This window comes from Neopelma chrysocephalum, unplaced genomic scaffold, assembly GCF_003984885.1.
Source record: "Neopelma chrysocephalum unplaced genomic scaffold, ASM398488v2 Primary Assembly neopelma1_80b, whole genome shotgun sequence".
NCBI lineage: Eukaryota > Metazoa > Chordata > Aves > Passeriformes > Pipridae > Neopelma > Neopelma chrysocephalum.
Genome location: NW_020897742.1, coordinates 10493241 through 10509093, shown reverse-complemented (window position 1 = coordinate 10509093; position 15853 = coordinate 10493241). Strand labels below are relative to the sequence as shown.

The 15853-nt window shown below is 34.5% G+C and overlaps 1 protein-coding gene across 1 annotated transcript in view; it reads left to right on the top strand.

Annotated features, from left to right (window-relative positions):
- Positions 1–15853, top strand: part of TPO (thyroid peroxidase) — a 213695-nt gene that overhangs the window by 42458 nt on the left and 155384 nt on the right. The window contains exon 7 of the mRNA XM_027690190.1: positions 14733–14820. Within this exon, the coding sequence (XP_027545991.1) occupies positions 14733–14820 (88 nt within the window). The remainder of the gene's footprint in view (positions 1–14732; positions 14821–15853) is intronic.

Below are 15853 nucleotides of genomic sequence, written 5' to 3'. Positions count from 1 at the left end.
TTCTCCAGTCTGAACAGGCCCAACTTTCTCAGCCTGTTATCATAGCAGAGGTGCTCCAGTTCTCTGAGCATGTTCATGGCCCACCTGATAATCGGAGGACTAAAAACAGTTCCTGGCATTTTGTGGTGTGGGGCTGGGTGATTCTCTCTCTCTGTACATGGATGAAGGGGGAAATAACATTCATAAAGATTTTTGTGAGTCCTCGGGGTGAGCACTGCCCTATGATGAAATGCTCTAGAAATACCTGTTTGTTTCCACCATTAGCAAAATATAGGTGATGTGATGAAAAAACATCACTGGAGCCTTTCTAGATGCAGTTGAAATAATCCCATGTAGGCTCCCTTTCACACAAAAGGTGGGGCCATATGATCTTTTGAGGTCCTTCAAAACCTGGGCTGTTTTTTATGATCCTATGATTAGTTCAAATGTGAGTTTGTATGAAATGAATCCCATTTCAAGACAAATTAAACCAAAACTGCTTATATCCATTAACTAGAAAAGGCAGGAGTGAGAGTTTAGGTATAGAAAATGGAAAACTAGGTGCTGCATGGTATTTTTTTCTTACTATATCCTATACATGTATTTTATAGTAAATTATTGTGTTTCACACATTTTTAGTATTTCACCCAAATGTTAATTTACTTGGAATTTTATTCACTGACCCAGGAAAGTACTTAGGAATATTTATTTCTTTTTATTTATGAGTAGTTTCACAGAAGGACATAACTAAATAAACAATATCCATTAAAACAAAATCCATTCAATGGGAATAATTTTATATTTTCAGAATTTGAACTGCTTTTAGTCAGTAGTCACCACATTTTTTTTTCAGATCCCTCATAACTTCAGATGTCTATAGTAATGCTATTTAATGTGTCATTGGCATGTCTGGCAGAAAGTGATGAACTTGTGCTTCATTGGGCTAATTCACTGAGATTCAAGGAATGAACCTGAAAATTATTTATCTACATTGAGATGTTGAGATTTTATTTCCATTCGTCCTTTAAGCCATCATCCATTTTGCATTAGCTATCAGAATTAAATCTCTGCATAGTCTTCTGGAATTCAGTTCTGAGTGGTGGAACATAGATTATTAATTTTATCCATATAATATCAGAAAGAAAGAGATCAAAAAGAAAGAAAAAGGAATTTACATAGCTAAAAAAAGTACATAATTCTTAACTGCTCAATAAATATATCAAAATTAGTAAGATAATAAAAAATATAGAACTGTAGTGATGAATTAAAAAATAAAATCATAACAATAATTATAAAATATCTTGTCAAATTGATAGATGCTTGTGAAGTAGCAAAAATAAATTCTTTTTATTTACTAATTTTACCGTGTAGTAATATCTTATAGTCATATTAATGAGTACAGTTTATTAATTTGTGCTGTTGTTAAAACCATTAATCTTTAAACAAACTAAGACATACGGTTACAATGTGAAAACTGCAGTGTTATGTTCTGTTTGTTTAACTACATGTTAATATTTGAATATGTAATTTAGTAATACTTGGGGGAACAACCTTATGACATCTGGATAAATTAAAAATAGAATTTTCATTTAATATATGTAGAAGGTTTAATATATTAATGTTACTGCCAGAAATAATCCGCGGTACAGAGCAGTTCAAGGAAATGCTCATTGTTTAGCTAGACTGCCCAGGTAGCTGCTGCATTAACATGTATAAATACCATTACAGACATACATGCATTTCTGACCCAAGACTGATGTTTAACTTCAAGTTATTCCTTGAATTTCTGCAGTTCTTCCTGCAGGAAGCTTTTCAGTTTGAACATGCTTTTTCATACAACAAAAAAAATGTTATGAAATCAAAATAAACTGTAATTCAAGTATGGCAAGTATAAAATGAAAGCTTGATCAATTAAATGCAGAAAAAATAAATATTTTTCTACACAGATAGACTGTGCATGTTTCATTTCTTGCAGATCCATCTTAATGTTGCTGAGATGAAATGTCAAAGTACTTTCAGCAGTGTTCTACATTGTTTACTTGAACAGTTAATCCTTTGTACTGCAACTTTTTTGTTCTTTCAATATAGAAGAAATATACTCATAATATTGAAAGGTTGATTCTACCGAATCCAGAAGAATGATTAACTGAGATGTGAAGGTTGTCTGATTCCTTTGCATGTCATGGAACTCTTTGATTTCTTTCTTCAACTGCATGGTTTTCTCATTGTCCTGGTACTTCCCAGAGTTTGCTTTTCTATTTCTCCATTTTAGTAAAGTATTTCTGTTGAGAGTTTAAAAGTGATGTTTTAAGTGGCTTTCATCTAAATGAAGTTGAGCTACTTTCTTCCCTACCCCTTGTTTCCACACTTGCACACCCTAATGAAAGCAATCTGTTCCTCCCATTCGCTTATTCTAGACATACTGGAAGAAAAGGTGTATGCTACTAAAAAGCATTTTAAAAATGAACAGTTGCCAAAAAGAAAAAAAACAATAAAATTTTTCACACGTTCTGAAATACTCTGCATACATTACTGCAAAGTTTAGCTGCTGTTACGTCTTCTGTATGAATGTAAGTCAAAAAGAAGTATGTGGTATTGCACAGGAACTTAGTAGTAGTGTCTTAAATGACCTCAACATCACACTCTATTTCCAGGATTTGCCATGTGTTCAAGTACTGCAGATGCAGTACAGTGGAAATAAGAAAGCAGTCTCCAAAAACTATATTGAACATGCGTGTTCAATGTAATTGAGATGTGTGTGCGAATTTTTGTTGAAGTGTATGTTTTGTCATGGGAAACCTAAAGAAATATGAAATAGAATAATCCAACAAAGCAGTCATTGTGCTTCCAGAGGGATAACAAGCAAGTCTCGGGAAAATGTTAGAGAGCAAAGAAAAGGAAGAGCAGTAGAAAACCTCAAAAAATCTGTTTCAGTGACTATTTGAAAGGGCTTTTGCTGGTGCTTTTCCTGATCTCCTTCAAGCAACTATTAAATAAAAATATATATAAAAAAAGTAAAAGGGGGATCCATCCTTATGGATAGCCAATGAGTCGCCCTTTATTTTTTCCAAAGTCGTCTTCTGTGAAAGGATTTTATTTTTTTGAAGAGAGTTAAAAAAAAGGGTGTTTGAAAGAACAAAGCCAAAACCTTTAGCATCTTGTACTTTTCTTACTCTAGTTAATTTCCAACACTGACCTACAATGTCACTGGATATTCAAAAAGAAATGTAGAGGTTTTTACATATCAATTTTCCTATTACTAGTTTCTGTATATGAAACTTTCACTTGTTTGTGATTACACATATTGTCTTCCCGATATGTTGCTGTTATCACTATTTCATTAAATGGACAATTTGGGGCATGGAATAAGAGGATTGTATTTTGAGTGGCATAAGGTTTCTATGTGTTCCAGGCTAAGAGGCTATCTCCAGTTACACAAAGGCATATGAACAGAAACCTTAGGGGTAGAATCCATCACCCCTTAATATTATTGACAGGGAGCTTGCTGAAGTGATCTCAGACTCTGACCACTTGCTTTCCCTATTATTAGGTTTAGGGTCAGCCAAAACGAGTGTGTAGATTTGGAAGCATTTGTAAGTCACTTTCAAACATGGAGCAGTTTTTACACACAGCTGTGTGAGAAACTGCATCATTTATATAAAAAAGTTTTCATTAATGAACTCCTTACCCATGAAAAATTCAAAAGTTTCTAGTTAGTTAATGCATTTTAATATATTTTTAGGACTACAGACACACCAGAGAAAAGATATCAAGCTTTTGAAGATTTTACTTTCCTAACTTTATCTTGATAGTTCTCTCCTTTGTCATTGCCTCAGTCAGTCCTAAAAGAATGCTTTAGTCGTCTATTATGAGGACGGCAAATACCTGCTAATGCTCAGTAGAGAGCTGCAGGACAGCTGCATGCATCAGAGCTGCAGCGGCAACTGAAAGAAGCGAACAAACTCTTTTACTGAGCAGCATTTATTAACAAGTTTAGAGTAGTCACTTTCATAAAGACTTACCATACATTTTGGAAAATTCACAGCAGCTATGTAGGTGGGCAGTAACAGAAAGAAATAAAAATTAATAGCAAGAATGCTAATTTGTGACATTAGAATGCAGAAGTTCTGTTGTACATAGTTTTCCTCTTCTTTCAGTTACTCTATAGAATTTTTCTGAGCGATTTTCTTGGGTATTTGGTCACAGTAGAACAGGATTTATCATAGCAGTGAGACAAATAAATAAAAAGTGTTTTTCACATTGCTTAGATGAAAAAAGATCTGCATTTAATTTCAATTCTCCAAGTGCTTATTTGCCATAAGTATTCTGTACCTCAGCACTGCTTAAAAAGAAAGCTATATAAAATCAGCAAATTATAGTATATCTTTACAATTTTGTGGGATGTACAATTCAACCTCACTGTTGCCAGGTGCACTGGATTTTGTCACTGAAATCATCTGGCAGCATTCCTCATTAAGAAGCAAGTATAGTATACTTTTGGTCTTCAGTGTCTTTCACATGCAAATGATAAAACTCACATGCTTTAAAACATGATTTTGCCATTTAAATTTCCACCCCTTTGCACCTTTACCATGTTTTTGTAAAAGATAGCAACATTTCAGAGAAAGATTTTTTAAAAAATGGAGTAATATAAGTACCTGTATAAAATGTATACCTTAAAATATTACACAACTTCTATTGTGTTATTGTGGAAATCTACTTTCTTTCAATTTCTAAACATGTCAAGAAAGGGTTAAGCAGTCCAGATTTCAGTACTACTGTTTTACCTCCATCATTTCACAGTCACTTAATTCCCTGTGTTAAAGAAGCAGCAAGTACTCTGGCATTATGAGCATTTACAATGTGCGTAATCTTTGAGCACAAAAGCAGAGTTACTGTTATTGAAACTGATGCAGGAATTCAGCCACCTGCCACAAAGGAAGAATGGAAGTCTTTGTTAAACTATGGACACAAAATGTAGCACTTAGGTAAAGCACAACAGAGAGTGTGGCTGGACAGCTACAATTTTAAGCAGCAATTCCTAGGGGTTAAAGGACTTGAGTTAAATTCTTTTAAAAGAATGTGTCTCTTTTAACCGTTTGAATTTTCTACGTATTTCATTTATAAACGTTGAAAGAGCTAAAAAGGATTTATAAGAAATTATACCAGCCACTTTTGTCATAAATAGAGGGACACTTTCTTCCATCTCCTCCTCCTCCTACCTGCACAAGACTGAGTACCATGGAGGTAGACTAAATATGTAAGTCAAAGGAGAACATTGGAATAAGAACCAAAGGGTGAACCACATCTGTGGATAAGTCTGGAGGGTCTTTGAAAGGGCTGGTAGGAAAAGAAAACATAGTTTCAGGAACAGTACTGTATTATGCCCCTTGTTATCCCTGATAATCACTACAAAGAGCAATCCACTCTTCATTCCTTTGATCCTTACATCCTGTGCCCAAACTAGTCTTCGTCTTCATTTTTTGTCACTCTGCTTGGTTTCTACTCTGGCTGAGCTAACTTCCCTGAAGCAGTATACTCTCCATCTCATTTCTCCCTCTCACACTTTCCTTTTCCTCTCTAAAAAATGTTTTGTGCTTTTAACTAACGTAGTGCCTTGTATTAGGTGACCCTTGGTGTTTTGTCAGGGTATAAAGAACTTTGGAGAGGTATATACTCTAGTTCAATGTTATTAAGAAAATCAAGCTGCAAGCTAATAAAGAGTTAGTGTACACCCTTGTGATACTGAATAGATTAATTAAATAAATGTTTGTGAAAGATTAGACTTAGGCTATTTACATCAGTGAAACTCAGTTATTTTGTATGTTGCAAGTTTCCTGAAATGGAAAGAAAAATATAAGTTATGTAGAGGACTTATACCCACATAAAATTAACTTGTTAATAAAATTGTTATATTTCTGATCACAAGAAAGATTAACTCCTCTGAGATCATTATATGACCTGTACATAAGTATTGTTTCTCTTCAAAACGTCATTGACTTAATGGGAGTGTAATCTAAATAAGTGAATGGGTCTTAGAGATGTCACTAATATTTAAGATACATTTGTTTAGCCACTGAACTGAGGCTGGATAATAACACCTCTTGTTCTTTATTGTAGATAGAGGACAAAACACTCATAAAGCAATAGTGTATTACTCATAGAGGAATAGTGTATTCATACACTTCAGGTGGCAAATAAACCATCATCAAAACTATTAAAGAACTGGATCAGGAAATCAAAAAGGGTTTTGTTGTTGTTTTTTGTCTGATATGATATTAGGCAGCAAAAAGTCTAATAGAAAAAGGTCTAATAAAAAAAGTATAGCCCTGTATTTAAAAAATTATGGGTCTAGCTGAGATCTGAGGGAAGAGAAAGTAATTCTTCAGAAGACTATATCATGACAATGAGATTTAAATGATATTCTCTTACCAAATAGCATGCTTTTTTCCAGTACAGGAAGTGTTTAGTATTGAATAAAGGAATATACTTTATGGTGGCCTGTGTTGAATAAATATTGGCCTACACAGTAGCATAATTGCAAGGAATCATGGGCTTGGTCTTGACACAGTAGGAAAAAGGTTCAGGTGTGGGACACTGCCTAACATAGATTCCTCTCTAATGTGTGCTGAATATTGCAGATGATCTGCTGTTTTATGGTGATAGTAGCACTTTCATGCCTGGGGAATTGTGGAAACAAAAGCACTAAGGAATGACATACAGAGGTATGACTACTATGAAATAGTGCTGAACTTTGTCCATAGATATTCCTACGTTCATCTGCATGCTGTAAGGATTTTAGTGTAAAAGAGTAATGTCTTTTGTTTTGTTTTCTAGGTGCCTCAGTTCTTTAACCCTGGAAGGATGAATATTTGAGTGATTATAAATAAATTCTATGCTTGATCCAAACTGCAGGGCAATCCATTGAGCTGATCAGTCCATAGGTCTAGGACTTCTAGCTTGTACTTCAGCGGTGAATGCTGTAGACATCAAAAGCAGTTCTCGGTGCTTACTGTGTTTAGTCCTGTATTAACTCTAAATGTCTGTGAAATGTTTATTAGGCTAGAAGACTTACTACAACGGGATCATTGTGGAAAAGGTTGTTGTGAGAAAAGGAAGAAATGCCCAAATAGTCAACAATTTCTAAATCAGAGAATTCAGCATGGGGACCTACTGGGTTTGAAAACTTCAAAAGCCTCTTGTTTAGTTTTTACACTTGGTAGCAAAAACAGCCTTCATTAAATATTGCCCATCCTTCAGCTGAAATTACCTTCGTCGACATTTTATACTATTGTCAGTAGATGATGGCAGAGGTTTTCTGACTGCTACTTCTCTCCTCAGAGAGACACTTCTGGTCAGATAAAACCCATTTCTAAGAACTCTGCAGGTATGTTGTAAATACAAACAAACAACAAAGAAAATCAGAACAATAAAGGCTACATGAATACCTGCATTTTTAGCTCAATCGGTGCCCATTGGAGTTGGCATAAACTCAACCACTTTACTATCATCTAGAAAGATTCTGAAGAATATGAACCTGCAGGGTTAGACTGCTCCAATTTCTTTGCTTGAAAAGGCCTGCATTTGGGATAGATGTGTTTGCAATTCTACAGCTATGAATTCTACTTTAACATATGTGTTTCCAATCCCACTTAATCAGGTATGTGTATTTGAACACATGCACATATCTGGAAATGGAGCTTTGATACAACAGTATGTGTTACTGACATACCAGATATGTCAGGAATGATTTAATAAAGTTTCCTTCTAAGAATTGTATGTTTGTTCTCTGGTAACTTGGCCATTTCTGTCTGTTGTGAGTTTTTGATACCTGAGACAATTATTTCTTTTTACAAGTAAAGCGTAACAGTAGATAAGCAATAAAACATGCTGCTCATTCTAAAATTTTGAGTTCTGCAGCTTTCAACTCTTTTCATTTAGAGCACACTGATCACAGTTGAGACTGCTCTGCATTTCCAGAGAGAAGTCCCTCTAATGCTCTGATATTCTTGGGAATTTTTGAAGGATGGCAAAGTTACTTTCTCAGGAATGGGTCTTCATGCTTCAGGCAATAGTTATCCCTAAGCGAATTTATTTAAACTTTCATTGCTTCAGGGAACAGCTGATTTAACTCAAAATTTATTTTCCAATGCACAATATATATCAGCATCTTTCATATTCCAAATATTTTTGTAAGCATTGTTTACACAGTGCTAATTACACATTCGTGTGTGTAATTAATTAGAAAAAATAATGTTAAAAATAGTGAAAAAAATTAAATAAATTCCTTTTTTTGTCTATAATTACTGGTAATTACAACATACAAGAGCAGCATTATTTGTTTCAGTTCATATTGAAGCTTTGTAGTTAAAAATGTCTTTTACTGTATTTGTAGGCAGAAGTAAAAGTGAGAATTGAGTGAATTAAGAGAAGTTGCAGTTTAGTTTAAATCTGAAAAATTCCATAAGATGCACTGACTGTCATTTTCCTAGCATATTTGCTCATTGTTCAAATGCTTGTTTTGGATTAGCCAGATAATATTTTAGAAAGAGATTATTGCTCATTGAATAGTGCAAAGCTAAGGAGGAAAGAATCAAAAGTGTTTATTGGAAACTACTCCATAATTGACCAGTGGAAAAGAGACAAGTATCAAGAACTCATTGTTTCTTGATCTAACTTAATTCTGCTTCATGCTTTTCCAATACTGTTTGCAATCCAATTTTAATTTTAATAGCTTTTTTCAGAGCCTTTTTGCTTCTACTGTCATTTTAGAGACTACCTGTACTGCAAGGCATCTGTTTTTCACACACCTTCCTTGCTTACTCATTGATATATAAGCATGATACCAGATTTTTCAGCCCTGCTTGTCTGGGTTGAGCTGAAATTGTCAAGTTTCAAGATGTAGTTCCAAGTACACTTTCGCCTAGAAGGCATTTTAAGTGTTAAATACTATTGTTGATTATAAGAATTTAAGAACTTCTTAAAACTTTTAGTTCTCTAGATTTCACTATTTGGGTTTTTTTTTACTATTACATGTTATGATCTAATTCTTTTCATATGTTTTACAACAACTTCTTGGTTGTTTGCCTGCTGTATTGCAGGCTTGTACATAGCCTTCCACCCAGGTACTTGCCAAGTCCAAGACTTGCACTTCATGTGAATTTCAAGTGTTTTATTTGTGAAATGCTTGTACCTCAAGATCAGGCATTCATCAGGAGATTCACATCCTTTGACTTCAGAATTTTTGCTTCAGATTTTCAGTCTGATTTTGGTGCTTAATCTTAAATATTCATCTATAGATGTAAGATAGGATCAATTTCATCAAACTTCATATGTTTATAAAGTGTAAGGTTATCATCTCTCCTTATTTAGAGATAGACGCCTGTGGGTGGGGATTTCTTTTTATCCTAAGATCTTTCCTGATTTCTAGAAAAGACATTATCAATACTTTATAGTTGAATCTCTTAAATAGCCGAAGCTAAATTATTTGACTTCTGCACTCAGAATAGATATTGGCTAAAGGACCATATGGGTCAATTTATTCATCAAAAACATTCTCCTTTTCAATATTAATTGCTGTTACAGTTCTGATCTATACTAAGAGATAATCTGGCTCAAACAGCCAAAACCTTGTGTAAATCTCTGAGTGGTGTGAATATTAATGATCAGATATGTTTAAAGGTTTAGATCAAATCACAGCAAACACAAGGCACCAGAATTTAAAAAGAATGCACATTAGCTATGAATTGTCCCATTGACTTGTCTGCATATAGGTATATAGCATTTCCCTAAATTGGATGTTAAATTGGACATTAAAAATGAGGCAAAGAAAGTAATTTGGTTTTCCTAAAATATGGGTCATAATTTTTTCTGCAGACTCTGTACTGTAGTTAGCTAAGTGAGATATAGAATCTTCTATTTATATTTTTAACATTCTCTCTGTTCTGTTCTTGAGAAATGTATGTGAGAAAGAGAAGCATAACAAACCCTGGCTTGATGAATGCACTTAAGAGATATGCAAAATCTGCAAATTGGAGCCAGCATGAAAAGCAAACATTTCAGTTGATGCTCTTTTTTCCTTCATACGTGTGAACACACAAGTAAGTGCATACACACATGGTTAGGTGCAGTAAAAGCATTTAATCAGCCTTTAAAAAGCACCAAAACCTTTTATAATCTTATTTTACAGTCACTTTTACAATCCTTATTTTATATTAATACTACAGTAAGGCAAGAGTGCAACAGTGACTGTTACTCCAAAGATACCAGATTTGTCTTGTTTGGGCTTACTTGACTTGTGCTAAGCACAGAGCAGTGCATTATTTAGTGACCTTCCAACTGTTAAAACCTTCTTGTGAGCACTGACATTGATTTAGTTTTGTTATTATGTGTGTGGTTCAATGCTACCACCTCTTCAGGCACTACCTAAGAATACAAAGTAGCTTCAGGAGAGTATGATACAGTGTGAATATCTTTTAATGTATTACTGTTTGGTAATTTTAAACCAAAGCATTAATTTTAGTGTTCTTTCCTTTTCAAAATATCCTTTGAAATAAAAGTCAAATTTCATACTCTGCAACAGTTTCTAATCTACTGTCTTGTTTTGTTCCATACAGTTTTTGGATTTAATTTATCTTCATAATATTTGACTAAGATTTTCCAGAAGTATGTTAGGCAGTATGTCTGTCTTGCTATCTCCTTCATCTCTTGACAAATATAAATGTTTGTGTGCAAACATTCTTTGCTTAATTAAGAGGAAACACAATTGTTCTTCTGTGTTTTAAAGTTTTCTTCAAAATGTTTATATCTATTAAGAAGTTAAAATTCTTCCTTGTTATTCCAAAGTCAAAATTAAAATGCTTCACTTCTCTGGCTTATCTAAAAATACGATTGTGAGTAAGAAAGTGAGTTGTCAGTATTAATTTTATTTGGTTTATATTTCTTCCTATTACATTTATCAGGATGGTATTGTGACTATATTCGTTGGTCTTGAAATTATCTATTTAATTTTATAAAACACTGATGTTGCTGAACTGATTATAGTCAGCATTTCTAATGTGTTTACTATGCAATAAAAAGTAAAGTGGTATCATGAGGTATCATTTTATAAATGGATCTTGTATTTCCTGCCAACTCTGACTTCTCCCTTCCCTGATACTGACTTTCTGACATTTTTAATTTGGAAGGGAATAAGTTGAGTCTCCTTTTCTCTTCCTACCATGTAACCTTTCTGGCATTATTGCACCCTGGCTGGATTCACTGAACATAGACCATGTGGATAACATTGCTGCACTTATTCCTTTATAATTTTAACTTTCATTTTGTAAAAATGTCTTGAAACCATGGTGGTGGGTCAGCCCAGGCCAAGGGCCAAATGCCCACCCAGCTGCTTGCTCACTCCTCCTCTGTGGGAATGGGGGAGAAAGTAGAATGAAAAATCTCTTTGGTCAAAATAGACAGGAAGACCATTTGCTGATTACCATCATGGGCAAAATAGACTTGACTTAGGGAAAATTAATTAACTCTATTGCTAGTTAAAATAGATTTGGATATTGAGAAACAGATGAAAAAATTCAGCCACGATCTTTCTCCCGCCGCTTTTCCTAAGCTCAACTTCACTTCTTCATTCCCACCTCCTCAGCTTCTCCCTGAGCCGTGTCCTAGGGTGGGTGGGTCAGAGCCACTGGAACTGGCTGTGTCTGGCACGGCACAGCCCTGGTGTATCCTCACAGAGACACCCTGCAGCCCCCACTGTCCATACGGGGATACCCAAACCCTGTACATGATTGTCACCTTCCTGATTTCACATCAAGGCATTTGTTAACCCCATGTGCTGACAATGAGGCAGCATTGACTGCCTGCAGCATATTGACTTGTTGAATTTTTTCAGCCATACTACTTGGCCTAAGCTTGGATTTTTTTTCAAGGAACAGGCCAAATGTCTTTCCACTTCTTAGACTAAAGAAACCTTTATGTAGGGGTCAGGGATTTAAACAACTTGTTATTTTTTTAATTATGTAAACCTCACTACCTGATTATACAGAAAATTATGAAGTAAAGCACATCGGCTATTTGAAGTTCTTATATATAATTTCTTAATTATTTACTTTTTTAAATAGAATAATTCATTATTTGTCTAATTTTTACATTTACTCGTAGAAAATATTTCCAATTAGTCTTTGTTGATCATAGACTCCAAAATTCAGTGGTTCTCTCAGTACAGTGTAGAAAAAAATTGTTTTACTGTCTTTTATAAACATTTTGGTCACATTTAAAAGCATTTGACATAGTAGTGAAGGCTTCGTTGGAATTTAGTTTAGCGCAAGTCATGAGATGGTGTGACTGGGCTACAAGAAGAGCATCAGTTCATTTCTAGGCCTGGTGCAGATATTAATGAAGTTTAGGAAGACAAATTCGTCAACTGGAGACAGAAAAGTGACTGCAGTGTAATTTTAACATATACAATTATATGGTAAAAGTTTCTTCAAATTTTATCATGGGTATTTTCCCTCTTAGATCAGTTTATGTAGAGATACACTTATAGATGAAATACACAGAATTTCTTGTATTTATGTTTGAACTGTGTTTTCATGTATGGTCCAATATGACTATTGTAACAGCCTGTTTCATTTTTTGAACAAAGCAAGCCTAATCTGTAGATCATAGAATCATAAAATGACTTAAGTTTGAAGGGACCTTAAAGATCATCTAGTTCTATCCCTCCTGCTATGGGCAGGGACACCTTCCACTAGACTAGGACGTTCAGAGCTCCATCCATCCCGGCCTTGAACCCTTCCAGGGATGAGGCATCCACAACTTCTCTGGGTAACCTCTTCCAGTGCCTCATCACCCTCACAGTATAGAGTTTCTTCCTAATATCTAATCTAAATCTCTTCCTTTTTAGTTTAAAACTGTTTCCCCTTGTCCTATCACTAACTGTCCACATAAAAAGTTGTTCTCCCTCATTTTTATAAGCTTCCTGTAGGTACTGGAAGGCTGCTTTAAGGTCTCCCCAAAACCTTCTCTTCTCCAGTCTCACTAACTTCAATTCTCTGTGCTTGTCTTCATTGAAGAGGTGCTACAGCCCTCCAGTCATCTTCATGGGCTCTTGTGGTCCTGTTCAAACTGGTCTATAATCATCTCCCTCAATCTGCTGGCCACATTTCTTTCAGCACAGCCCAGGACACAGATGGTTTTCTAGGCTGTGAGCACACACTGTTGGTTCATGTCCAGCTTTTCATCCATGACAAATCTCAAGTCCTTCTCTTCAGAGCCTCTCTCAGTGACTTCTCTCAGTCTGGGATTTCTAGTTTAATGTATTTTAATTAAATTTAGTCTATTGAGCTTTACCTCCCTTAAAAATAATAACATTCATGATTAAAGTAAAAGTCCATAATCTTCAAATCAGACACTAAAATTTAAAAAAAAATCTAAGTACTGCAGAATGTCAGAAGTATTTAAAAATTATGTTATAATTGAACCTTGAGTAAAAGATTTGCATGTATGTATATAAATATATCTATTTTTATATATATATATATAAATTAGACATATATGTGTATATTAGTCTGAAGATAAAGGGAAAAACTGTCTTTGTAACAGTAGGGTAGGACTAGCAGAGCTAGAAATCGTCTTCAGTCCTTAGTAAGTAATAAATGATGTCTAAAATACTGCAGGAAACAAGAGGCAGAGGATTTCAGGAGGCATAGTTTTCTTACACCTTAGAACAAGACATATTGGTTTGCTTTGTAGCCCTGTCACACTTTTGTATGGCCTTAAAGAAGCATTCTAATTTTGCTGTGCTTTTGTTCCTGGTTACTCCTATTGTATTATCTTGAGATGGTTTAGTCAGAAATCAGTGATCATGATTTTTTTTTCCGCAATGGTTTCTCCCACAAGGAACCTCAGGTTCTCTTTTAATCAATTGTCCACAAAATCTTGACTTGAGTACAACACTCAGAATTCTGGGGGTGAGTATGTAGCACTAGCTGTTTTTGTAGTAAATCATTTAAATGCAGATTGAGCCTCGGGGGAAAAAAAAAGAGAGAAAAAAAGAAAAATGTTCCTAGGAGTCATGGATATGAAACTGGAGAATACCTGTGCCCTGTAGTAGGAATGGAGTTCCATTAGAGAAGTTATTTGTAGTTCTGCATTTAAAAAGGCACCTTACGTAGTAGTGTGTCATGCTTCAAAGTAAATTCTGATGGTTTAAAACATTATATGGGGATGTGGGGTTGTGTGTGCAGGTGTGTGTTCCCTTTTGGTTAGCAAATGCTCACAGACAAAAAAGACACAAAAATCAAGACTATATTTGAAGAACCAAAGTGTGCTTAATGTGTTACCTGAATCAATCAAACCAAATACTTAAGATCAAGATATTTATAATATGTCAATGTATCTTTATGTGTCTGTCTGTATACACACACAATTAATGTGTTATATCTACATAAACACATATTTCCCTACTGCCCTATGGCAGTTTTATAAAATCACTTTGTGGAAGTTGTGTTCAGCTGGTGTATAAAATGAGTTTGTCCAGCAAATTATTTATTCAGGTTATTCCAGGTTGGTCTTGCCTACTCTTTTCCATCATTGATGTGGCTTGAGCCAAAAGCTATTCTACATTCTTACTCAGAAATATGTATACTGAGTTTATTATAGATCAACAGGAATGTTGATTTCATTGTAAGTAATGTTCTTTCCATGAGTGATGGTTCTTTGGTTTAAAGTAGCTGTTATTATCACACTGACAGGTACACCTACTGCGAAATGCTGGCGATGAAGTTACCATCACCGTTCAGTACCTCAGGGAAGCTCCATCATTTTTAAAGCTCCCATTAGGTAAGAGGAAATTAACAGATAGGAGTAATTTGTTTTCCTCTTTGCGGTATTCTCATAATAAACTGACAGTGACAGAAATAGGAATTCAATCCTTGAGTGTTTTATAGAAAGAAGTAGAAAATTGTCTGTCTACTTTACTGGTTAACATGTAATAATCTAATGCATACTGCCTTACTGTTTATGTGCAATTTATTCAAAATAAAACTGAAAAAAATTCATTAAAATGCAGTACAGTCATGGGTGATATCTGAAAGTTTTTCAACAGAAGCTTTGCCTGAATACAATAAAATAGTGTTTACAAACATTTGAATCATACTTTGACCTTGAAAGGTACTTTTAGGACACCAAACAAATGGATAACATTAATTATGTATATTTCATAAATTTCTTTACTATTTTGATAGGTTTTGTCATAGAGCAGAATTATGATGTGACAACTGTGTAGTTTAACAGTAGCAATACCAAATTGTGTATGAACAAATGCAGCCAAAGGAAATTTTGAGTTCTTCTGGTTAGCAGATAAAATATTCAAGTTGCACAGTTGTGATCAATGTTGCAAGTAGAAAAGTGTTCATATCAGCTGACTTAATCAGATCAAATAATTTTGCACCAGTTTATTATAAGAGATTATTCTCTTTCCAAAATAAGCAAAAAGATTTGAAATGTGTCTTGTTCTTTGGATTTATTTAAGTTGGGGTCAACCAGGTACTTGTTTTTTTTCCTGATTTCAACAGAATCATAGGTGTCATAGTCTAGCTCTTGCTGTTACAAGAGCACCGATCATTTCATCTGGGTTCTTACACTACTAAAAAGCCAACTTGACAGGCCTCTACTAAGCTGAACTATACCTTTCATGCTAAGACCTTTATTTCAGTTCTCACTGCTTATCATTTGCATTTGAAAATGGAACATAAATTTGAAGAAATCTTATGTTTACATTTTGAGATTTTGTATAGTCAGTGTTTCTTTTGTTTTCCTACTTTTCCAACTAGATCATAAGACTAATGTCTATAATACCTTGGATAATTATGCC